Source organism: Musca vetustissima, unplaced genomic scaffold (genome assembly GCF_032173495.1).
Source record: "Musca vetustissima isolate MV318-11 ecotype Yass unplaced genomic scaffold, APGP_CSIRO_Mvet_v1 utg10898, whole genome shotgun sequence".
Lineage (NCBI taxonomy): Eukaryota > Metazoa > Arthropoda > Insecta > Diptera > Muscidae > Musca > Musca vetustissima.
The window spans coordinates 64,789-92,237 of record NW_026883304.1 but is presented as its reverse complement, the minus strand read 5'-3'; the positions used below and the strand labels follow the sequence as shown (position 1 = coordinate 92,237).

The following is a 27,449-nucleotide window of genomic DNA, read 5'->3' as shown; positions in this document are numbered from 1 at the left end:
TCCACATACACAATAAAGGATAATGCGACTCCAAAAACCTGGTGGGATCCTTATGTTGAAAAACAATACAGACTACAACTCGCGGCACAAAAATCTTCGATTTAGATAACAACGATTCCAATGCAAAAATTTTAATTCAAAGAATTAAAAATTTCAAAAATGCAGTTAAATTTGCCAAAAAACACTCTTTTGAAAGCAAAGTACAAAACCTAAATAAAGAACCAAGTTCCAAATCACTTTTTCAATTTGTACGAGGGTGTAAGAAGAGCTTATCCTCAAACAGCAATAATAAATGGTCTCAAAACAACAACAAACAGTTTCTATCTCACCTCAGAGATCAAGTCTCTGATAATACACCAACCAATTTTACTTTTTCATCTCGAGGCACTCGCTCCAATCTGACAATGGATTCGTTTTTATCAGTTTTAAACAACAAAAAAAGACCCTCAGCTGCAGGTCTCGATGGCATCACCTACGAAATGATAAATCATCTACCGGATTCTGCGAAGGCAAATCTTTTTGATGCAATAAACTCTGTATGGCAAAAATGCGAAATTAATGAAGATTGGAGGAAAATCAAAATTGTACATATACCAAAAAAAGGCAAAGACCTGGAAATTTTTACAAACTTCAGACCAATAGCGCTCATATCGGTACCCTTTAAAATCACAAATCTAATGGTTAAAGAACTTCTGCAAAAAATTATTGATGAAAATAACATTTTACCTCACAATACCTATGCATACAGGAAACATCTGTCGTCCTCAATGTGCATCAATAGTCTACTGTACACGATAAACTATCACAAAAGTAAAGGAGAGAAAGTCATTGTTCTTTCATTAGACGTAGAAAAAGCATATGACTGTGTCAGAATCGAAATCCTGATAAAAATTCTATGCGAGATAAATTGTCCGAACGAAATCACTGAGTGGATAATCAACTTCCTGAGCCGAAGAATCTTAGTTATGGGAAAAGAGTCAATAGAAATCTACAATGGACTACCTCAAGGCAGTTGTTTAAGCCCTCTTCTTTTCAATATTTATACTCTTGGCCTACATGGAATATGTAATAACAGTACATATTTGTTCCAATTTGCGGATGATTTTATTCTCCTATCAGCACAAAAAGACTTGGAGTCTGCCAATAAAAACCACAACTAAAAGCCATGGAATTCTATCAGTTGCTATCACGACTGAATTTAAGATACAACTCAGACAAAACGGTTACCATGTATCATTGCTACCCAAGATTGCAATAAATTGAAATTTATCACAACCAATCCACAACCCACCTTTTAACTTACTGGTCCACATTACCCACCAAGTTGTTTTTATTCGCAGTCTTGATTTTTTTTTAAATATAATGCAATAAGATTTTTATAGTCAAATATATATCATATCAATATCAAAGCGTTCAAAAATAGAATGCAAATGTCGGAAATTATAAGCAATATATTTGGGTATACCATATTTCATAGTTTTAAAGAAAAAATATAAGCATGGAACATGGAAGTAGTCATCAAAAGAACATCCAAGAAACTCTTTCATAAAAATTATAGTTACGATTGCAGTGTTTTCCATAAACGTATTTTAAAACACTATGAAAACAACTACGTAATATCATGTGTTTAAGCAAGAATGGCTGTTTAAAATAGTTAAATAGTTTGCCTTTAATTTGAAAGGGCGTAGCCGTTGAAATCTGTCTACTCCTCATTATTACATCCTTGTAATAGTATGAGGCTGACAGATTTCAACGGACTTTTGTTTACATTTTAAGTTTGCGCCACCTTTAGGCATCTTTGTGTCAACAACATTGTTATTTGTATTACTTGTTTAACTCTCGTTGTAACCTTTCTACTGGCCACACATATTGTTGTGAACACTTAGGCTTAAATTCTAAGCAGCGCACATATCGTTGTGCTAAAGGTAATATCGTTTACCAACAATAAATATCGGCATTGGTCGAACCTTTTCTAAAACTACCGTATTTTATTTATTTTTATTTACATATCTTTATTGTTGCTCACGAGTACGCATTGGGCGTACTGACTCTATTGGGAGACAACACTATTGCACTGTACCTGCCAACCACCAAGTCCCTATAGTGCGGACTTAACATTTGGTCCAATCGATCCGGATTTTGCAGCTGGAATTGGAATTATATACAGTCCACCTAAACCTAAATATATTTATCTTGGTACGTATAGTGCAAGTGAGCAATTACAATAAAAAATAAAGTGTTTCGTTTGTTTGTGTGGCCGTCATTACAACGCGTCACGGATTCCCTCCTTTTGTTGACGATCGGTCAAAGTCCATTCGCGGACAACCATACGGGAATATTAAAAACAAAACAAAAAGTAATAATTCTTCTTCTTTATATTTGGTTACTTTTTGTTTTTCTCTAAATTCGTAGAGAAATTATCGTTCACATTCCATAATTTGTTGTTGTAAAATTAGTGGAAGAACTTATTTTCTATTGTTACATCTCGATCATATTGCTTTGAATATTTTCGTTTACAAAAATACACAATAATATTTTCATATATACGCGTGTGACATACGTACGTTTACAGCCTATTCGTACGTATTGTTACATACTCCAGCATCGTCGCTTTGTTGTTCTGGCTAGTTGGTCAGCCAGTCGCTTGTATGAGAATAAATACACACACGCATGTAAGCATACATACTGCATTTTCGCTAATTCCCTTTTCTGTTGTGTCCGTTTTATTGCACGGTCTCCGGCCACTGTATTATTACACAGTCCCCGGCTGGTATATTAGGACAGTGACACATAATATTATATTTTATGGTAAATATAATATTTGTGTCAGGGAATAATATTTACATAATTTTGGACATTTTAAAATCCAGCGCACCCTACAATCGGTCAATTGGACTTTTGTATAGTGTAGGGTGCTTATTTAGCATATTGTTGCCTATTAATAATTTATTCGATTTTTATAACTTATTTTTGTTTCATTGTGCATATAGTTGCATATTATTTATTTTTTTTTTTTTGATTTTAATATTTGTTGTGAATATTTTTATGCCCTACAATCGGTCGTTTGGACTTTTGTATTGTGTAGGGTGTATATTTGGCAGATCGTTGCATATCGATTTTGTGTAAATATTAATAATTTTTTGCATTTTATAGCAATTTTATTATAAAAACGCTACATTCGGTAGCTTCTTTATTTGATTTAATAATTTATACGCTACAATTGGTAGTTAGTTTGTTGACTGTCAGCTATAATTGATAGTTGTTTTTGTGGATTTTCTCCAAAGTTATCCTCGATGTTTGTGTATTTTCACCATTGTATTTAAAACTTAAAGCAATTCCCGTGAGATTTATTGATATCTAGATATATTTTATTCAAATTTATATAATCTAATTAGCTTTTTGGTTTTAGAGTCGTTAATTTAAAAAAAAAAAATTGTTAATTTTGACATATTTTTTGAATTATTATTTAACTTTTTGAAAGTTTTTATCGTTTTTGTGTAAATTTCAGTTGATTTCGACATATCTTTTGTCTTTTATTCTCCACTGGCCTTTTTGTTTGAACTTAGAATTATTTCATATTTTTTGTTAATTTGATAAAAATGGCTTTCACCCCTATGAATTTATTTATCCGTGCTTCCACCTCTATTGTGAGATTCACTGCACACTTCGGTGCATTGAAGGAAGAAGAATTGGATATATATGATCTTGAGGTTAGAAGTGAAGAAATTAAAAAATTGTGGAAATCGGTCGAGGAAACTTTTAATAATTGTCTCTCCCACATTGAAAATCCTGAAGAGCTTGATATGCTATATAGTAAATATGAGGTTTCGTTTAAAGAATATATGCGTTGTTCTTCGGTTATAAAAAGAATGTTATCTAAGTTAAGGAGTTTGAATAAATTGCCTCTTAACTCTTCTCATAGGAGTTCGGTAGAGTCGTTAACGGAAAATCCCGACAAAATTTCTTCGGAAAACCTCTCGGTAGATGCCACCGTTAAAAACGTGAGCTCTTCGTCCCACACTTCATGTGATGTGGGAACACAGGCATCTAGCTCCACAATAATGAATATTGAGAAAACTAGAATATGCCAAAGCTTTGTCGTAGAGCCTGCAAAAAGAGATAACCTTCATAATCTTGCGATTCCTCCCTGCAGTATCGAAATTTTCAGTGGAAATATTATTGATTGGCCCACATTCAGAGATTTATTTAGTGCGGTTTATATTAATAACTCCCGACTGACAGACATTGAGCGTCTATGTCATCTGGTGAGTAAAACTAGTGGTGAGGCTCGAGAAATCGTCTCGAAATTTCCTCTAACTCATCGGAGTTTTGAACCTGCGTGGAATGCCTTGAATTCCACGTATGATAATCCACGGCTTATTGTCCATAGCCATTTGAAAATGTTGTTTGGCCTTCCTGTGCTGGATCAGGAAAGTAGTTCAGGACTTAAGTCACTTCAACGCGGAATTAATAGTTGTCTTTCCGCAATGGCAATTTATAACATACCAACGGAAAATTGGGATCCGATTGTGGTATTTATTTGTTTGCAAAAATTACCCAAATTGACACACGCTTTATGGGAGCAAAGTGTAAAATCCAAATCGTCTCTTTCATCTTGGAAAGAGTTAGATGCATTCTTGACAGAGAGAATTCGTACTCTTCTGTGTTTGCATGAAATGAGAAATGTTAACACTGTGTCAAAATCGAAGAAAAGAAAAAGTTCCTTTTCATCTCCATGTGCAACTTCTACTCCTCGTTCGTCCTCTGATTCTTGTTGCGTTCTTTGTTCAGAGCAACATACACTATATTATTGCTATCGGTTTTTAAATTGTACACCTGCCGATAGATTTAAATTAGTCAAGAGGCATCGTTTGTGTGTAAATTGTCTTCGTAGGGGACACGAAGTCAAAAATTGTAACAGTCGTACTTGCCGAAAGTGCAATCAGAGACATCATACTCTATTGCACAGAGATAGCTCTATAGTGAGCACTCCGAGTCAGATGGTGACTCCCACAAATTCCAATCTATCGTCTTCGGCTCCTACCTTTCGACCCCGAAGTTTGAATAATTGTTCGTCCTCCTCCACTATGATTGATCCACCCGCATCGCACATTGCTATTCGACAAACATTTCACGCCACGCAAAACAAAGCAGTTCTATTGGGAACAGCCATGGTCAATATTGTTAATCATGGTGCTTGTTTTCCTGCTTGAGCGTTAATAGATCCGGCTTCCGAGTCGTCCTTCATTTCTGAACGGCTTCAGAAGAAATTGAAATTACCGGTTAAACCCACAATTTCGACAATTCGTGGAGTAAATAGTACGGTTGCCACAACTTGTCGAAAAATATGTTCATTTAAAGTGGGTAGTTGTCGTAATAGGTCTCACAGTTTGGAAACGTCAGCATTAGTAGTAGATTCCATATCGGGAAATCTTCCAACCTGTTCGGTTACTTCGGACCTTAAATCGGTTTTGTCAAATATAGTTTTGGCGGATCCTCAATTCTTTGAATCTCGTCCAGTAGATATTTTGATAGGAGCAGACTTGTATCCAAAAATCATACAAAATCATAGTTTTCGACTTTCGTCTGGATCGCTGCTCGCTCAAAATACAATATTTGGCTGGATAATTACTGGTCATATAAAATAATTGTTTTTCGTAAATCGTACGAAATCGTTGTAAGGCGGCCCTCAATAAACAACACACAATTTGGCTCACATATCGCGGGGTCCCTAATGGCCCTTTCGTTCCGCGGGGTCCCTAATAGCTCTATCGTTTCGCGGGGTCCCTAATGGCCCTTTCGTACTACAGGTCCTTTCTGCCCTCACACAACCGCGGGGTCCCTAATGGCCCTTTCGTACAATAGATCCTTCATGATCTATGTAATCGTGGGGTCCCTAATGGCCCTTTCGTTAGCAAGTAAGATTGTTATTTGAAAAAAGTAAAAAAAAAGAATGATGGAAAAAATATTTGAAAAAATGTAAAAGGTTTTGCTCACCATGCACTATGCCGTTTTTTATAATTTATTGTATTTGTTAAAACATATGGATGTTTCAAGGGAGGCGGCAAATGTTTAAGCAAGAATTGCTATTTAAAATAGTTAAATAGTTAGCCTTTGATTTGAAAGGCAATAGCCGTTGAAATCTGTTCACTCCTCTTTATTACATCCTTGTAATTGTATGAGACTGACAGATTTCAACGGCCTTTGTTTACATTTTTGAGTTTGCGCCACCTTAAGGCATCTATATGTCAACAAACATTGTTATTATTACGTATTACTTGAGTACTTTCGTCGTTACTGACTGGCCACACATATTGTTGTGACTTGGCTTAAATTGTAAGCTGCGTACATATCGTTGTACATCAAGGTAATATCGTTACCAATAAATAAATACTCGGCATTGGTCGACAAACCATTTTACTAAAAAAACTATCGTGTTTTATTTATTTCTATTTACATATTTTATTTACGGCTCCTGAGTACTATCGTGTACTGGATTTTCTAGGAGAGCCTCTCACTGCATCTATACCTGCCATCCACCCAAGTCCCTATAGTGCGGACTTAACACCATGTTCTGACGAACATTCAAACAACGTAGTTCGCTCTCAGAATTACCTACATTAACAGCCTGTTTTTGTAAAATTCCAAACGAACGAATTCAAGTGACATACGACCAAACCTTTATTTATGTTTATAAAGGTTTTCTGATTCAAAACAAAAATAAATGACATATTTTTCAAAACCAAGGAGTTTGGTCGTAAGTCACTCGAATTCGTTCGTTTGGAATTTTACAAAAACAGGCTGTAATTAACCCGTTCATACAACACTATTCTTTATTCATGTCATCAGAATTTTCTTTTTAAAATTTGTTGTTTCTCATTTTACACAGAAATCTTAACTTATTTGTGTGTGTTTTTTTTTAATTCATAGGTAATGAATTTAAATAGAAAAAATTATTCCTTTTCTCCTGAATATAGGAAGAACCCATAGTTATTTATTTTTTATTCATGTTTACCATTTTTTCTGAAATTTTTGTTGTTTTTAATACATTTTCTTATTTTCTCAATTCAAATGTCACATATAAAAATTTGGAGAATTTTTCCCCACATTTGTTTCTTATTTTGTACGCTAATTACAACAAAGGGGAAAGAAATGTATATAGCATTATGTAGAAAAAAATACACTTTTTTCCTTTATGATATCGAAAAAAATAGTAAAAACTCGTATATTCTTGCAGTACGGGAAGAGACCATATATAAATATTTTCATGCTGTCAAAATTAATTTATTTTCGATAAATATGTACTCTCAATTGTTAGTCTGCTTTTCCACAGGCAGATTTTTATTTGGCAAATTTTTTGTTTTCTCTTTTGAAATTTTCGTTTGCTTTTCCATTAGCAAATTTTTCTTTGCCAAATTTGCGAATCAAAATACAAAAGAAAGAAAATAAAAGTCAAAAGTGTTTGCATTTTAAAGATTTTTTTTTAATATTGTTACGTTCTTGGATTTTACTTAATCCCGTGTAGACGTTGTTTTATTTTCCAATACAGCTCGTACCAAATAAAACGCGGGTTCTTTCGGATTACCATTATTACAATGATTTTATTCACACAACTTTACTTTGCACTTTACTTTACTCGACGGTTTCAATTCGCGATCTGATTCACAACTGACTGACTGCCTTTCCATTTCCCCTATTTATATGAGCCTCGCCTGTCGCTACCGAAGCTACCTAGATTACGAACAATCTACAAATGCAACAAACACATACAACCAGTCGCTCATCAACATCTGTTGACATTAGACTACTCGCGCTGGTCGCTTATTACCTCTCTGTGTATACGGAAACAACAACAAACAAATATATCAAAACAACACACAAACAAAATAGTCTTCTCTCTTTTGTTTTTTTCTTTTTTTTTAACAAAATTATTTAAACAATCTAAAAATCATAAAGATGGGGGGAGTTGGTGAAACTCCTCCACCGCCCGCTCCACCTCCTCCATTGGGGGAACAAAATAAAAGAAGAGCTCGCAGTATTGTAAATGAAACAAAAACTTTCAAAAACTGTAATGGAACTCCGGTTAGAAATCAAATCACCAACACAAACTCAGAACCGCCATCAATCACTCAATCAGAAAATGAACATATTTATAATTCTTTAAATGAAGGAACCATTTTATATCCTCAATATCATCCTGGCCCTTTCTTTGTATTGGTGTCATCAGAAATACCAATCAATACAAGAAGAAAAAATTGCGAATTACAACTTTATGCCAGATTTTAAGAAATTAACATCACTGATTATGCCTGTAAAAATATTGGTTACAACACTTTCCGGCTAACTTTTAATAATGCAAATACAGCAAACACTTTTGCGACAAACCGAGATCTAAACAAAATTGGCCTCAAAGCTTTCATTCCAGAAAGATTTGTGCAACGTTTTTACATTATTAGGAATGTGCCCAAAAGTATTTCTGCGATCACAATTAAGCAGCAAATTGAAGCTAACAATGATATGGATGTAGTGTCTGTCTATCGCTTTACACGGAGAAATGAAGAAAACAAAACTGAATATACGGAAACAATAAAAATCGGCATCATATACGATGGTATACCCACTGAAATACTTATGTGTGGTACAAAAATTTCCCCAGAGCTGTATGTACGTCGTTCTCGTCAGTGTTTAAACTGCGTGCGCCTAGGTCACATAGGTGACCGTTGCAGGTCAACAAAAAGGTGCTTAACGTGCGGAAAACTAATAATATGTCCCATTCAATGCAAAACACCAATGCGGGGTCCCTAATGGCCCTTTCGTTAGCAAGTAAGATTGTTATTTGAAAAAAGTAAAAAAAAAAGAATGATGGAAAAAATATTTGAAAAAATGTAAAAGGTTTTGCTAACCATGCACTATGCCGTTTTTTATAATTTATTGTATTTGTTAAAACATATGGATGTTTCAAGGGAGGCGGCAAATGTTTAAGCAAGAATTGCTATTTAAAATAGTTAAATAGTTAGCCTTTGATTTGAAAGGCAATAGCCGTTGAAATCTGTTCACTCCTCTTTATTACATCCTTGTAATTGTATGAGACTGACAGATTTCAACGGCCTTTGTTTACATTTTTGAGTTTGCGCCACCTTAAGGCATCTATATGTCAACAAACATTGTTATTATTACGTATTACTTGAGTACTTTCGTCGTTACTGACTGGCCACACATAATGTTGTGAGTTGGATTAATTTGTAAGCTGCGTACATATCGTTGTACATGAAGGTAATATCGTTACCAATAAATAAATACTCGGCATTGGTCGACAAACCATTTTACTAAAAAAACTATCGTGTTTTATTTATTTCTATTTACATATTTTATTTACGGCTCCTGAGTACTATCGTGTATTGGATTTTCTAGGAGAGCCTCTCACTGCATCTATACCTGTCATCCACCCAAGTCCCTATAGTGCGGACTTAACACCATGTTCTGACGAACATTCAAACAACGTAGTTCGCTCTCAGAATTACCTACATTAACAGCCTGTTTTTGTAAAATTCCAAACGAACGAATTCAAGTGACATACGACCAAACCTTTATTTATGTTTATAAAGGTTTTCTGATTCAAAACAAAAATAAATGACATATTTTTCAAAACCAAGGAGTTTGGTCGTAAGTCACTCGAATTCGTTCGTTTGGAATTTTACAAAAACAGGCTGTAATTAACCCGTTCATACAACACTATTCTTTATTCATGTCATCAGAATTTTCTTTTTAAAATTTGTTGTTTCTCATTTTACACAGAAATCTTAACTTATTTGTGTGTGTTTTTTTTTTTAATTCATAGGTAATGAATTTAAATAGAAAAAATTATTCCTTTTCTCCTGAATATAGGAAGAACCCATAGTTATTTATTTTTTATTCATGTTTACCATTTTTTCTGAAATTTTTGTTGTTTTTAATACATTTTCTTATTTTCTCAATTCAAATGTCACATATAAAAATTCGGAGAATTTTTCCCCACATTTGTTTCTTATTTTGTACGCTAATTACAACAAAGGGGAAAGAAATGTATATAGCATTATGTAGAAAAAAATACACTTTTTTCCTTTATGATATCGAAAAAAAATAGTAAAAACTCGTATATTCTTGCAGTACGGGAAGAGACCATATATAAATATTTTCATGCTGTCAAAATTAATTTATTTTCGATAAATATGTACTCTCAATTGTTAGTCTGCTTTTCCACAGGCAGATTTTTATTTGGCAAATTTTTTGTTTTCTCTTTTGAAATTTTCGTTTGCTTTTCCATTAGCAAATGTTTCTTTGCCAAATTTGCGAATCAAAATACAAAAGAAAGAAAATAAAAGTCAAAAGTGTTTGCATTTTAAAGATTTTTTTTTTTTTAATATTGTTACGTTCTTGGATTTTACTTAATCCCGTGTAGACGTTGTTTTATTTTCCAATACAGCTCGTACCAAATAAAACGCGGGTTCTTTCGGATTACCATTATTACAATGATTTTATTCACACAACTTTACTTTGCACTTTACTTTACTCGACGGTTTCAATTCGCGATCTGATTCACAACTGACTGACTGCCTTTCCATTTCCCCTATTTATATGAGCCTCGCCTGTCGCTACCGAAGCTACCTAGATTACGAACAATCTACAAATGCAACAAACACATACAACCAGTCGCTCATCAACATCTGTTGACATTAGACTACTCGCGCTGGTCGCTTATTACCTCTCTGTGTTTACGGAAACAACAACAACAAACAAATATATCAAAACAACACACAAACAAAATAGTCTTCTCTCTTTTGTTTTTTTCTTTTTTTTAACAAAATTATTTAAACAATCTAAAAATCATAAAGATGGGGGGAGTTGGTGAAACTCCTCCACCGCCCGCTCCACCTCCTCCATTGGGGGAACAAAATAAAAGAAGAGCTCGCAGTATTGTAAATGAAACAAAAACTTTCAAAAACTGTAATGGAACTCCGGTTAGAAATCAAATCACCAACACAAACTCAGAACCGCCATCAATCACTCAATCAGAAAATGAACATATTTATAATTCTTTAAATGAAGGAACCATTTTATATCCTCAATATCATCCTGGCCCTTTCTTTGTATTGGTGTCATCAGAAATACCAATCAATACAAGAAGAAAAAATTGCGAATTACAACTTTATGCCAGATTTTAAGAAATTAACATCACTGATTATGCCTGTAAAAATATTGGTTACAACACTTTCCGGCTAACTTTTAATAATGCAAATACAGCAAACACTTTTGCGACAAACCGAGATCTAAACAAAATTGGCCTCAAAGCTTTCATTCCAGAAAGATTTGTGCAACGTTTTTACATTATTAGGAATGTGCCCAAAAGTATTTCTGCGATCACAATTAAGCAGCAAATTGAAGCTAACAATGATATGGATGTAGTGTCTGTCTATCGCTTTACACGGAGAAATGAAGAAAACAAAACTGAATATACGGAAACAATAAAAATCGGCATCATATACGATGGTATACCCACTGAAATACTTATGTGTGGTACAAAAATTTCCCCAGAGCTGTATGTACGTCGTTCTCGTCAGTGTTTAAACTGCGTGCGCCTAGGTCACATAGGTGACCGTTGCAGGTCAACAAAAAGGTGCTTAACGTGCGGAAAACTAATAATATGTCCCATTCAATGCAAAACACCAAAATGTCACGACTGTCGATCAACAACATCATGCAAAGATGAATGCGGTCCACCGCGATGTGTTCTTTGTAATGGTACTGATCACTGTGCAACTGACCAGAAACTTTGCCCAAAATGGAAAACGGAAGAAAACATAAATAGTATAATGGCTCTCACCAATCTCTCAAGAAGTGAAGTCATTCGTAAATATCCAGAAACACAGAATTACTACCAAATTCTCTCTGAAGATCAATACAACAATGCATTTCCTTTAATCAGTAAAAACAAAGCACCAAAAAGAACTGTTCATGATGAAATAAATAGGAGAGTTACAAAAACAAAATATAGCAAAACTGCGTCTCCTCGAATTTACGCACATCATGCCGTTGCCAGTCCTCTCCAATTAGCTCCGTCTAAACCCATCTTCGAACAAGCAAATTTCTCCAAAGTATCTGAAATAGCAATCGTTACTGCCATCAGTAACAGACAGCCCATGTCTGGAAACCAACAGTATAGACCCAAATAACACGCAACCTAAAAAGTAAAAACAAAAATAAAACAATACCATTTCAACATGATCTTATTACAATATAATGTACAAAGTTTGCCAAAAAACAAAAACTGTCTTGAATTCTATCTTAAAAAAATAAAAATAGAAATATGTTTCCTGAGTGAAATATTTAACATAGACGAAAGTCAAAACCTTACCTCTATTAATAACTACAAAATCGAATCAAAAAAAGAAGTGATAACTATGGTGGCGTAGCCATTCTTTTTAAAAACAATATAAAATACAAAAAAAATCCATTTGAAACTTCTCTCGATATTATCATTTGTCAAACGACCAATTTATCAAATAATCTAACCCTAGTGTCTACTTATTTTCCTCATTCGGTCAAATGCGCGACAATAAGATCTGAACTCATTAAACTGGTATCATTTTTGGACAACCAACCAAATACTTTTATATGTGGTGATTTTAATGCCCGACATTCAGCGTATGGTGATACATTTGTTTCACAGCGTGGAAAAATTATCAAAGAAATATTTGACCCCTCAAACTTCCGGTGTCTATACCTTCAAGAAAAGCATTAACGATTTGAGGGGATCGGTTCTGGATCTTTCCTTTACAAATTCAACCTTACCCATTCATTGGAAAAATCTTAAAACCATTATAGCGGAAATCAAAAAATCCAACATACACAATAAAAAAAACAACTGCTTGGCAGATAATAATGCTACTCCAAAAACCTGGTGGGATCCTTATGTTGAAAAACAATACAGACTACAACTCGCGGCACAAAAATCTTCGATTTAGATAACAACGATTCCAATGCAAAAATTTTAATTCAAAGAATTAAAAATTTCAAAAATGCAGTTAAATTTGCAAAAAAACACTCTTTTGAAAGCAAAGTACAAAACCTAAATAAAGAACCAAGTTCCAAATCACTTTTTCAATTTGTACGAGGGTGTAAGAAGAGCTTATCCTCAAACAGCAATAATAAATGGTCTCAAAACAACAACAAACAGTTTCTATCTCACCTCAGAGATCAAGTCTCTGATAATACACCAACCAATTTTACTTTTTCATCTCGAGGCACTCGCTCCAATCTGACAATGGATTCGTTTTTATCAGTTTTAAACAACAAAAAAAGACCCTCAGCTGCAGGTCTCGATGGCATCACCTACGAAATGATAAATCATCTACCGGATTCTGCGAAGGCAAATCTTTTTGATGCAATAAACTCTGTATGGCAAAAATGCGAAATTAATGAAGATTGGAGGAAAATCAAAATTGTACCTATACCAAAAAAAGGCAAAGACCTGGAAATTTTTACAAACTTCAGACAAATAGCGCTCATATCGGTACCCTTTAAAATCACAAATCTAATGGTTAAAGAACTTCTGCAAAAAATTATTGATGAAAATAACATTTTACCTCACAATACCTATGCATACAGGAAACATCTGTCGTCCTCAATGTGCATCAATAGTCTACTGTACACGATAAACTATCACAAAAGTAAAGGAGAGAAAGTCATTGTTCTTTCATTAGACGTAGAAAAAGCATATGACTGTGTCAGAATCGAAATCCTGAAAAAAATTCTATGCGAAATAAATTGTCCGAACGAAATCACTGAGTGGATAATCAACTTCCTGAGCCGAAGAATCTTAGTTATGGGAAAAGAGTCAATAGAAATCTACAATGGACTACCTCAAGGCAGTTGTTTAAGCCCTCTTCTTTTCAATATTTATACTCTTGGCCTACATGGAATATGTAATAACAGTACATATTTGTTCCAATTTGCGGACGATTTTATTCTCCTATCAGCACAAAAAGACTTTGAGTCTGCCAATAAAAACCTTCAACTAAAAGCCATGGAATTCCATCAGTTGCTATCACGACTGAATTTAAGATACAACTCAGACAAAACGGTTACCATGTATCTAGCCAAAGGTCCAAAAAAATACCAGTCATTTCCTTGCAAGGCACAACAATTAAATCTGTTAACAGTATCAAATTCTTAGGAAGACACATTAAAAATAATCTTTCTCTTAAAGAACATTATGATGAAGTCATATCATCCTGCAACACGACAATGAATGCTCTGAAAATGGTCAATAGTGGGAAACAGGGTTTACTGCCTAACATTGCAATAAACTTATGCAATTCGCTTCTTTTTTCCAAAACAGAATATTGTATTTCATCAATGGCACATATGCCAAAATATATAAATAAAAAACTCACATCCTTTCAAAACCAAATGCTAAGAAGGAGTCTTGGTCTAACACCTTCAACACCTGTTCACATAATTTATGCTCTAGCATTAATGCTGCCACCAGAACAACGCTCCCAATACCTTGCTGCCAAAGAGTTAGTCAAAATCAAATGTCACAACGTACAGTTTTACAACAGCATTACAATCAATCCTAACAAAAAGAACAGTTTGGGTTTAATCTATCTAAAATTCAAACACATTTTTGATAGAATTGTGGTCAATGAGACCCAAAGTCCCACAAAAAAGATCAATTTTTCTATGAATTTGTTCAATGCGCCAAAAAACTCACAACCCAATGAATATTTCAGAGGAATTCTCCAAGAAAAAATCCACAACTAACAACTCTCAGGTTACTCCATTTGGGCTACAGATGCCTCGGTTTCCAGTTATGTCACAGGATGTGCGGTATGCAACATAACAAACAACCAAAACTTTCTCTTCAAAATTGAGGAGAAAACATCTTCACTTATGGGTGAACTACATGCCATAAACAAGGCAATAGATATTATGTTAGAGGACGGAATAAATAAAGTTGCTATTCTAACGGATAGTAAGAATGCGTGCCTAATACTAAAAAAACAACAACACTCAGAACTATCTGGCAAACAACATACTTCAAAAAACCAGTGAGCGGAGCAGTATAGTCGGACGGGGTCGACCATACGATACCCTACACAACTACCACGGAACTCAAATTTTCTGCGGATGTTTATTTCGAGACTGGGCAATATTTCGTGATATTTGCACCCTCTTGCCCGATTAGAGGTAAATAGCACCTCTTCCTCACACTGACATATTTTTCGAATATTACGAGTATTCAATACAGCTATTGTCCAGATTCCCTTCACCGTGGGTTGTGTTGTGATGTTCGGCTTTCATTTGAAAAAAAAATTATATTTTCGGTCCACTTCATTCCAAAATTATTATCTTATCATCACCGAAAATGATAGGCGTTGTTCTTGACCATACCCGGAACCTCATGTAACATTTCAAAGCGATCAGCGCTATAGTTCCGCTCTCCAGAGAGATAATGGGTTACTAAATAATATACGAATACGGAGATACCTGTAAATATTTAGGGGTAACTCCCACATCCGAGCACATACAACAATATAATTGGTCTTAATTTAAAGGTCAACCACTCCTCTTGGATATAATATCAACTTCTCGGGTATATGTCCTTCAGGGGTAAATATTTACGCCATAAAATACAAATGTTGTCATTTTTCACACAAAAGTCAGGGTCCATTTGACCCGCTAAATATTGACCGATATTTCTCCAAACAGGCATGCTTATTCTTTGGCCCGATCCGCTTCTCCATGCAAAATTTCACGATGTTCGGACCATTGTTGCGGCCTCTGGAGCGACCAGAAAAACCGACAAAAATTTAGTATTTGGTCCATTTCATCCCCTAAATATTAACCGATCTTTCCCAAAAACAATAGGGGTCTTCATTGGCCAGAACCCATCCTACATGCAAAATTTCGTGAAGATCGGTCCATAACTGTGGCCTGTATCGTGTTTACAAATTATAATGGACAGACGGACGGACGGACACACATGTCTAGATCGACTCAGCTAGTCGAGATATGACGATCGGTATACTTAAAGGTGGGTCTAGGACCAATATTTCGCGGCGTTACAAACTTTTGGGGCTGCACAAAGCTATAATACCCTGACAACATAGTTGTGTAGGGTATAATAAACAACTCAAATATAATACTACTCACAATCATTTGGACTGCTTCTCATATAGGGATTCCGGCTAATGAACGTGCTGACTGCTTCGCAAAACATGCTGTTAATGCAGGGGCAATCATCAATACGGAACTGGCCATAAAAGACGGCTGCTCATCAATTTACCAGCATCTATGGAATGAATGGAAAGAAAATTACCACAACATCTCAGCTACAAAAGGCACATACTTCTCTCAATTTTTCCCTGTACCACCTACTCGTCACTGGTTTGCTGGGTCAAACATGCAAGCTGCAGAAATAAAATTAATCAACAGATTATTCACTGGGCACACGTATGGCAAAACTTACATGCAAATCATAAACACGGTGAACACGAACTTGTGTGACGCATGCAACACTCCCGACACTGAACAGCACCAAATCTTAATCTGTAAAAAATTCAATGCAGCAAGGAAAAATTACAAAATATTCACAAAATTTTCTGACTTACCTGCGTTACTCAGATGTTTCTCCACAGAAACTTTTCACGAACTATGTAAATTCATTCACAAGTGCCAAATACAGCTGTAAGCACATCAATACCACGCGAATGAGGTATCAAAGCAAAGAAGACGATATATCGGTCTGTGTAATCGATAACAACCCTGTAGGACTTCAATCAACTAGTTTACAAAATGTTTAGTTATAAAGAAATTATTATTCAACTTATTATAAATTAGCTAGAAAGTCATCTAAGACTCAACCACATTGAAACCAAAAATATGTTCATGTCATCAAAAACATAACACACGCAAAACAAGAAACCGTTAGAATTGCATTCCACACAACAACACCGAATGCAAAGATGAAGAAAAATCATTCTGTTTGTAAGTTCGGAGAGTGAAGACGTGTAAATCGTAATTAATTGTATTTGTGCTCTTTAAGTGTGAAATTAAAAATGAATTGGTAAGTGTTTTAATAATATAAAACAATATCGTAGAAAATTATGTAAAAAGCAAAGAGAAGAATCTGTAAATATATATACATTTATTTTTTTAATTTGTAGCGCATATACAGAATATTTGTAAAGTTTATAACAAAGTCATCCAATAAAAACATGGAGTCCCCGCCAGAATCAGTGAAACACCTCAGCATTAATTTAAGTAAGTAATTTATTATATAAATTAAAACCAACTATTCTAGTTCGAATTTTAATTTCACTATATTTCAGATGTTCATCAGCCTACCTAAAATATTTCCAAAATGTTTTCGAGTGCCTTATGGACGCTCTGCGATCACTTCCAGTGGATCTAGAGAAAGAGCTCCAAAAAACATTGCATATTATTAAAAAACGTCACTTTCACAACATATACATACAAAAAAACAACTATAAGTCAGTCATTTATATTAATTATATTAATTTTCTGTGATGAATTATTTAGTTGACATATTTTATGTATTTCCATCTATGTATGTAATTTTCCAACTATTTATAATCAAATATATTGAATTCTAAACTGAAATTGTATATTGTCTAACGTTATTTCATAGATTCAAATATTGTAGTATTGGTATAATTACAAATTAGCCATGTTAAGTTAGTTAATAGTTATATTAACATAAACCAACTAATAGTCATTTCGAAAATTCTACATACAAATTAATCTCTTTTAGACCGATGACTATCTGAATTTTTTTTAGTCTAACTATAAATCGGTCAAAAATAACTAGTTTGTAACCAGTTGAAAAGTTACTGACTACTACCGCGATCATCGCCATGTAAAAATAGTCAGTTGGTCCAAAGAAAAATAATCGATAAATGGACTAGTAGTGACTATTTTAAAATTAGTTTAAAGTTAGTTTAAAATTGGTTCATTTCCCTACAGGGAACAACACATATACATATACAGGCGAGGGGGTAACAAAGAAAGAGGAATTAAGCGATCATCAATGATGACGTTTAACAAGAATTGTACGTCAACAAAAAAATAGGCAATGAAAGAGGAAATGGAAGGATGTAGAAAAATCTATACAGTAGTTGTTGTTGTGAAGTTATTCGAATAAACTGCGTAGTAGAAATTTACGTTACAATTCAAATTCTTAAATTAACGGAATTCATCTGAATTAACTTAAATCTAAAGTTATATTCGTAACAATATTTTATTTATTTTTTATATATTTTATTATATAAATTGCAAAAATTAAACATTAAATTTCACTTGCACAAATTAAAGCAACAGGTTTGTAAACAAAAGCCGGCTGTGTGTCAGTAAAGCGAATAGGTTCAAAAGGAAATGTCAACAAAATTGTTTTCAACGAACAGAGCAAAGCAGAATTTGCGTGTGCGACAAATTCTGAACAGGCAAATTTTTGTTTTTCTTCCTCGCACCCCTCTCACCTACAAACTCAGTATTTGCCAAATAAAAATTTGCCTGTGGAAAAGCAGACTTAGGGATGGGACAAATTTCTTGGTTATTCAGAGAGTGATTCGAATTGAACAATGTACAAAAGTCGGTGTTCGGTCAGAGAATTTTGTATGGGGAACTAAGTAATTACTTCATAATTAAGGGTCGAACAACGAATGAGAGAGCGGCATAACCTATGTAAATGGGCATTATCAGTGCTAGAGTGTTTGTATTTTATGTGGAATGGTAAAAAATTGTTGACATTTGTAAAATCTCTTGAGGCAAAAATTAACGTTTGAGCAAATGTTCGTAATGTGGGATGAAAATTTCAGATCACAATCAATATCAAAGCCAAATCAGTCACAGACTACGAATAAGTAATTATAGTTCTTTTTTGAGCCACTGTGTGGTTTATTACATTGTCTCATTGCAATAGTTACATCAGAAGGCGATAGTGAAGTTTATCATGTTTATATAGTTTATAAGTAAGCGATTCTCGTTACCTTCTTTGTGTTTAATGTCAACAATTTTTGTAGTTCACCCGAAAGATGCAATTTTAATTAATTGTGAAATATTGAAAAATCATAGGCAGCACAATTCCTGGGGGGTTACTCTGTATTGCGATGCGTGAGAAAAATTGTAACGCATCGCGTAATTGGTACTCTCTAATTCGTTATCGTATCTCCTTTCGCATCTACTTTACGCAAATTCAATTTCAATTTTTGCCTATGGCCATATTTATTTGGTATATAATCTTACAAACTACAGAAATGGCTTACTGTACTAAATTCTTATATTATGTGGCTACTCGCTACTTACAACTAAAATATACAAAGTTTTACTGTGGGTTAACCACTAGTACAAATACACTAAAACTCCAAAAGGAAAACATAAAAAAAATTGTCCCGAAAAATCCAATATTAAAAAATGGGCTTACTTATTTTATATCTTAAAACTAAAAACTTAATACTAGATACTTAAAACTAAAAAATACAAACTACTATATACATATTTACAATATTTACAGTACACAGGCTGACCACATTGTGCAATGGAAGACAAAGTTCCAATGTGATCAACTACTGTGCATTATTATATACAATATCCTCGAGGTTATATGTATTCCTTCGTCGGTGGTAGTACAGCAGCTCACCGTCGATGTACAGCATATCTTCTTGTAACAGCTGCGACAGGGCACCCGGGGGTAGGTACCGGCATCTTCTAAGACCTTCTGCGTCTAGGTCGCAACGCAAGGCATCCTCCACCGCCCTATTTTGCAGTCCGTCACTCCTACTCAAGAATTCCAGTGCACCTGTAATCAGGACCCTGTCAATTCTCTCACCTCCTGCCCTATCATAGATGGCTCTATTAGAATGCCGTCTGATAGTTCCGTCCTGGCTATATGTGAGCGCACTTAGGCCTACACAAGTAGCCAAAACCCTACGCTCCCACTTCCTAAGCCTTTCCATCTGGTGTGATGAGATTAATTTACGCAAATGTGGCATCACCGCACTCTGTAATACGAAAACGCATGTCAAACTCGTTCGTTAAGCGCAAATATCTTGCGTTAACAAAATAGCAAACGCAAAGTAAGCGAAACATATAAGTAAGCTCAATTAAAGGTTTTATTTATATATAAATTGTAAATTATTTTAGGTGGAAGGCAAAAAAGTTACAATTGCAGACTCAGAAACGTCAGTTCCTAACTTTAGTAGATTTTATGGTGTATCACTTTGATTTGGCAAAGGGACGGTTGGAGAGTTCAAATGCGCCAACAATTTTGGACAAAACTGGCTGATGACCTCAATTCAAATGGACCTCCTGTAAGAGATGTCGCTGGTTGGAAAAAGTATTTTTTTTATAAAAATTTGTGAATATGTGTGCATATTTACAGGTTGGTGTTGATAACCACCTTGTCTAAGCAATTTCAAAGCAACGGCCACTGTTATTGGTATTGTAATTGCTGTGGATCTATTTGGAACGACGAGGTCATTTTTAATAGCGTTTAATAAATACATAACCGCATCTTTATTGAGACGAACATTTTGTATAAATCTATAAAAATTTAATATTTGAAAACGTTTGTCTCATGATTCGTGCTTCTATTTTCATACCCGTGGTCACTTAGGGAGAGTAACGCCCATGTGCTGCATTTCGAGTTTGCTCGAATGTGAAACATTTTCCCAAATTTGGTGTGCTCCATTCCGAATTCCCAAAAAAATATTGGGAATATAATTCGAGCACATATTGCCTTGTGGATTGAAAACGAAATGAGATCGTACGTGTTTTTCTGAGCACGTACAAGTTGAAAAAGAACGCTGAAGTAATATTTAACGTGTTTTTACAATATTTATTTAAAAAATACTGTATTTACATTAGTTTTTATAGTAAAATTAAAGAAAATAAAAAAGGGTTCCTCCTGGTCTGCAGCTGTCCACAGTTTGCACACACTTTGTCTTCCAGGACATTCATTACTCTCCACAATATTTTGCACATTGTTGTGCGATCAACACTTATTTTGAAATCATTTGCCACTACCCTCTGAAATCCACCAACAGCCAGGAATCTTAAGGTAGCTGCTAGCTGCAGGCTTTCGGGAATGGTACTTGTGTATGAAAGGACTAACTTCTCTCAAAATATCCATAAATGCTTATTTTAACACGTTCCAGTATCATTAGACTTTTTCTGGTAGAAACCAGGGCAATTAATAAGCCAGCGGGCATATTTTTTCTTAATTTTGTTGTTAAACAAATTACAAATTCCAATGAAACATATGTTTTTTTTTATTGAACACAGCTATGCTTTCGAGTCGCACTTTCGCTCGAAATTGAGCACACCATTTTGCACAACTTGGGAATTTAAAAAAGTATGGGAATTCAAAAACTCTCGGAACATGTCAAATGGGCGTATATTTGATCGATCTCTTAAAATTGCTTTTTTTAATTCGCTCATCATTTTTGTTTTTTTTTTAACACTCGTACCACACAAAAATATGTTTTCATTTACAATTTTTTGGCGTTTCCTTTTGTCATTCTTCGTTATTGTTTACTTTGTGGCGACAGTGTTGACCTATTTTTGATTTAGTTTGCGAATGCGTTTGCGTGAGCGATACAGAGTATCAAATTGTACTCTTAACGCATTTAGCTTTCGCATCGCACTTGCTTTCGCAACGCAATACAGAGTAACCCAACTGATCTCAAACACAAAATAAAGAAATTTGTTTTATTATAAAAATCAACAAAACGGTTGAGGAAACAACATAGAATAAATAAATATTTCAAAAAAAATTTGATGTTTCAAAAAGTGGTGGCGACCTTATTGGTGTTAGGAAATGTTAAATTATTTCCGGCTTACTTATATATACTTGATATTTATAATTTCAATTGCTAGAAAAGAAATTGCTCCGACGGAATATTAATTATTGGCGATTTTCAGTAGACTTCTGTAAAGTATTGACTTGCCAGATTCTGAGGTTCTAACACATGGTATAATTATTACAAGGTAGGGCACAGCTACCAACTGATTACAATTTTTTCTCAAGGTGGCTGTATGTATGTGTATTGTTTTGAATACAATGTCAAATAAATTAAGAAATATTCAAGTTTAATTGAAATGAAAATAAAGTTTTTAACACGTTCGTCTGGAAGTAATTACTTTGTTATGGATGAAACAAACATTTTATGGTATTCCCTACTGTATTTTGGGAAGAAATCATAACCTTTCATTCATAATTCTCGTTTTTAGTTTTGTGTTGAAAAAATGTCAAATAAACACAAACACTTGGTGCGTACATATATTTTATTTTTGGCAGAAGAGGCCACACGTGCATAGTTGCTTTTTTGTTATTCACCTCAAGCTGCCCTACCTTGTATTATTGTACCATGGCACATACTATATATTTGAAGATCTAAAAGAGAAGAAAAATAATTTACAAAAACATTTTGTTATTGCTTTGTTTTTTTTTTTTTTTTTTTGTAATTAAAGAAAAATCCTTATTTTTTATGGCTGGCATGACAACTCCTCACTGGACCACAAACTAAGTTAAAAAATAAAGAAGATCTTCACCGATTGTGTTTATCCTAGTTCATACGAGAGCTCATGGTACAATTATAAATGGTCTGTTCCCGCACTGCAAGAATCTACTACTTTTTACTACGATAACAAATTTTCCTTTATGATATCGAAGAAAATAGTAAAATCTAGTAGATCATTGCAGTACGGGAACAGACCAAAAAGGTAACAGCAAATCCCAGCTGATTTGATTCCAACGTAATACTAGTGTCAATATGCATTTGACAAATTATGTTTTTAAAAATCACCCAACAGAAAATTTGGAGCGCATACATTTTGAAATTGTTTATTATTAAATGTGCTCTCGTATTCAATTTACTCAATCTGCCTGCTGGGAAAGTTTGAGGAAGCAAATCTTTCTTCATGGAGTAACTCGCAATTCCCTGCATTTTGATATGTGTTACACATATAAGTGGCATTGGCTCAATTATAAGAAAAGATGTGGAAGCGATAGAAATATAAATTTGATAGATTTTCATTTATGTTTTTCAAATTTTATTTTGAGGATTCGAAAATATTTCATTTTCAAAATAAATACATATAATTTGTTTGTATGTTTACACTTTTCTGTCCAATGACGTTGACACTAGTATAACATACAACAACAAATTTCAATGTGGTTGTTGTATCGTTTGTTGTACAACAACACTTCCAGAGAAACGTGTCAAAATTTGGAACCGATTGGATTATTAGTTTTTGAGTTATCGTGCCCACCATTCGTAAAACACTGCTTCGAGAAAAATGCGTTTAAAGTTTGAGAATCACTCTTGCCGTCACTTGATGCTGACACAATAAATCTTCAAGAGTTCTTGGTATTTTCACCTGAAAATTTTTAGGGACATTCTAGAATTAGAGTAGATTCGAATTAAATAAAAAAAAAAATTTTTTGACACCGAGAATGGGGGGGTCCTCTTAAATTGAAAAGGGTTCATTATCAATTTCTCAAATGACACTACTTTCCATAATTATGCCATGATAAATATAAACATGTACACCCAACCCAATATAAACTTGAATGCACCCAACTCTCACTAAGAAAATGTAAGTGCAAAGAACTCACTTCAAAAAAGGTGGAGTGTGTTACAGAAATGCTCAACGTGTATTCGATTTACTTCTACCGTTGAAGTGAATGTCAGAACATGCCTACATATGCACATGCGACATCATATTTACACTCTCTAAATCGTCATCAAATTTATTTTTTAAAAGTCATTCAGCCCATGAATTTATTACCCAAGAACGTCCTGTTCTTAGCCGAAAGTAACGTTGAGTAAACAAAAATAAACCTAAAAATTTACCAGCGCACCTAGTTTTATATATATTTTTAATTCAAAAAAATATCACCCGCACAAGCTCGAATTTTTATAGAATGAAGAAATACATCCTTTGTGTAGCTTGAAAAAGCTTATTTTATTTTTTTAATAAAACAGGTGAAGGATCTTAGACTTCCTCCTTGACAACTGTAGTCTTCTCAGAAACGTACAAACCGTCCAAGAACTTACGGATATCCTTGTTCTTGACAGTGGTTGATTGTTGAATAAGAGCTGCAGATCCCGATACAGCCTCAATGTCGTTACCTTCGACAATAAGTTCGTCCTTTTGAGCAGTGGAATTAACAACTGTTACTCCAGGGGCCATTTGAACGCGACGGATGTATTTTTCTCCCAAGAAATTACGAATCTCAATGACAGTATTGCCTTCAGATGTGACGCAGTTAATGGGGAAATGAGCGTACACAGCACGCATCTTGTATTGGAATCCAACAGTAACACCTAAAAAGATTTCAAAAAAATTATTATACAAACTCTGGAAACTACTGTAGAAACATACCTTTAATCATGTTTTCAATATGACTGCAAACGGTACGGACGGCAGCCAATTCTTTTTTAGCTCCAAACCATTTTTCAACTTTGAGGGTACGTTTGTTTACCATGTACATATCCAAAGCCAAGTGCTTAAAGCTACGTTTAAGGGTACCTCTGGGGCCCGAGATGGTGACAACACGGGCCTTGACGGATGCCTTGATATTCTTGGGGATCTTAACGCACTGATTGGAGTTAATAGTCCTCATGTTGATAACACTACAAAAATTTAAAAAAATATAGGTTCACATTTTTTATTTATTTTATGGAACTTCAAACTGCATACGATAACTCATTGTTAATGTATTATTGAGAAACATCGGATCCATGACCAAACTAATGTTTACAAAAGTTTTCGAGGGTTCTTAGTAAAATATTAAAATATACTCTTAGTATTAATCCATTCTTAGAAATATTTAAGTTTTCATATTATTTGGCAAATATATTACAAAGATTTCACATATTCGTTTCATTTATTTGCCCATGGTTTCCGATTAAAAACAACAAAATTTTCATTCACAAAAAACACGAACTTACAGTTTTAGGACCGACCGGAAAAAGGCGGACAGAAAAAAGGTATTTTTTGACGTTTGTTTTGTAGTAGTTGCCACCTGGTATAAAAAGTGCGGTTGTTGCCATACGTTGAAGTGACATAGCAAAAAGCTCAAATTTATGAAATTGTTCGTCCCAGTAGACGGCTGTTATTTTTTAAATTCTTCAAGATCCACTCAATGATCGCGTTACGCGTTTTTTGTTATCGCGTTAACACACGCCAAAAGTTAAGAAAATATTTAAATCCGAAGTGTATCGCACATCAACTTCAAGCGTTGAAGTTATCATTTCCTTGTGGTTGTTGTATTTTTCATAACAAATAACGCGACGCATGGTACAATTATAAAAGTTAAGACCAAATCCTAGCAGATTTGATGGCAAAGTAAAACCCCTTGTACATTAGAACTTTTTACCGGGTTAACCCACTTTATGAGGATTTATTTGACATATATGCAAAGGAAATGACAATTGAAACCCACTGGGTTAACAAAATCCGGTTAAATGTAAACGAACTGTAAAGGGCTAAGCAGAATGTTCGCGTTGAGCCATCCGTCGCGTTATGTGTTATCGAATATACAACAACCACAAGGAAACGATAAGCATTAGTGTTAATAAAAATAATAAAAACTTTTATTTCTATTAATGAAAATGCTAAATTTACTGCTTATAAAATCATATTTATCAAAAAAAAAAAAAAATTGTGGTCATTTTGTCAAAAATTTAATAGCAATTTTTTGATTTTAGGAGAACTCATGGTATAATTATTACAAGTTAGTGCGCAGCTACCAACTGATTACAATTTTTTTTCAAGGTGGCTTGTTCAATGAAAATACATATTTTGTGTATGTGTGTGTATTGTTTTGAATACAATGTCAAATAAATTGAAATATATTCACGTTAAATTGAAATGAAAATGAAGTTTTTACACTTTCGTCTGGAAGTAATTACTTTGTTGTGGACGAAACAAACATTTTATGGTATTCCCTACTGGATTTTGGGAAGAAAAAATGTCAAATAAACACAAACACTTGTTGCGAATATTTATTTTTAGCAGAAGAGGCCACACGTGCATAGTTGCTTTTTTGTTATTCACATCAAGCTGCCCTACCTTGTATTATTGTACCATGGGAGAACTGTTTTCGAAAAAATGTCCCCCCAAAACATGTTTTAAAAATGCTGAAAAATTGTTTGGTTGTTCAATTATTTTTAAACATTCAATTATATGTAATTTAAAATAAATTATTACTATTTTAAAATTAGTTTTCGGCCTACATTAGAATATGGATGTGTATTGTGGAGCCCGTTTTACAGTTGTTATTCTAAAAAAATTGAATCTGTCCAAACACAATTTCTCTTATTTGCTCTTAGAGGTTTGCCTTGGAGTACAGTTGAAGGACTCCCTCCTTATGAAAATCGTTTAAAACTTATTAATCTTCCAACACTAGAACGAAGACGTTTAATGCTGAGATCTATATTTTTAATAAAACTTTTACGCGGTCAAATTGACTCGAAATTTTTAATCGGTGAAATCAAGTTTAATGTACCTTCACGTCTTACTCGTAATTATATATCGCTTAATCTTCCTTTAGTGAGATCTAATTATGAGTTATGTAATCCCTTTAGATCACTATGTGAAATATATAACAACCTGTATAATCGCATCTCTTTATCTGATCCAATACATGTAATTAAAAATTCTATTCTAAATTTAGAACTGTAGAGTGCAAGCAGTTGCCAGATGTTTATGTTTTGTGTTTGTCTTTATTGTTGTGTTTAATTAATTAACTTTAAACTGTTTAACCGGCTGATGTTTACTGTAGCCGGTGTTTCCCAACATTACTAAAACGGCATTTACATTAGAACTTTTTGCAGGGTTAACCTACTTTATGAGGATTTATTTGACAAATAGGCAATGGAATTGACAATTGAAACCCACTGGGTTAACGAAATCCGGTTAAATGTAAACGTACTATAACCCTCCATAATCCGGATTATGGGGTGTACGTTCTCCCTACGTTATGGGGAGGAGGCCCCCTCGGTCGGCAGGGGCGGGTAAGAGTGGCGTGGGAACGATCGAAAAAAAAGATTACCTTTATGATTAAAATTATGATCTTGAGAGGTATCAAAATACATTAGCATCATTGAAGGGGGAAACACATACGAGGATTCAGGCCTGGCATTTTAAGTTGTCTTTTTATGAAATGTCATGTTATAAAGGAATATCAGAGTCAAATTTGAATTTAGACACCGTTCTCCTTTATTCTTTTACAATAAAATAAGCCAACTTAAAGGTCGTTTACATTTAACCGGATTTGGTTAACCCAGTGGGATTAAATTTTCAATTCCTTTGAATATATGCCAAATAAATCCTAATAAAGTAGGTTAACCCGGTAAAAAGTTCTAATGTAAATGCCGTAT

At 34.1% G+C, this 27,449-nt stretch overlaps 1 protein-coding gene across 2 annotated transcripts; it reads right to left on the bottom strand.

Moving 5' to 3' along the window:
• Window positions 1–1,341: 1,341 nt before the first annotated feature.
• Window positions 1,342–25,093, bottom strand: LOC133330164 (large ribosomal subunit protein uL6). 2 transcript variants are annotated; one of them, XM_061538634.1, is made up of 4 exons: window positions 25,017–25,093; window positions 24,448–24,698; window positions 24,062–24,389; window positions 1,342–1,381 (listed from the first exon to the last, which is right to left on the bottom strand). In XM_061538634.1, the coding sequence occupies exons 2-4, from the start codon at window positions 24,686–24,688 to the stop codon at window positions 1,354–1,356; spliced, it is 597 nt and encodes a 198-aa protein (XP_061394618.1). In that variant the 5' UTR covers window positions 24,689–24,698; window positions 25,017–25,093; the 3' UTR covers window positions 1,342–1,353. The 2 variants fall into 2 exon arrangements, with proteins under 2 accessions (XP_061394618.1, XP_061394619.1); XM_061538635.1 differs by lacking the exon at window positions 1,342–1,381 and having other exon boundaries at window positions 24,058–24,389.
• Between the last annotated feature and the right edge of the window lie 2,356 nt (window positions 25,094–27,449).

Excerpts from the sequence above, each read along its gene's own strand:
- LOC133330164 (XM_061538634.1), bottom strand. The coding sequence starts at position 24,688 with ATGAGGACTATTAACTCCAATCAGTGCGTTAAGATCCCCAAGAATATC. Across the intron at positions 24,390-24,447 it reads TATTGAAAACATGATTAAAG|GTGTTACTGTTGGATTCCAA; the intron begins GTATGTTTCTAC and ends AAATCTTTTTAG. Across the intron at positions 1,382-24,061 it reads ACAGTTGTCAAGGAGGAAGT|TATAAAAATCTTATTGCATT; the intron begins CTAAGATCCTTC and ends TATATATTTGAC.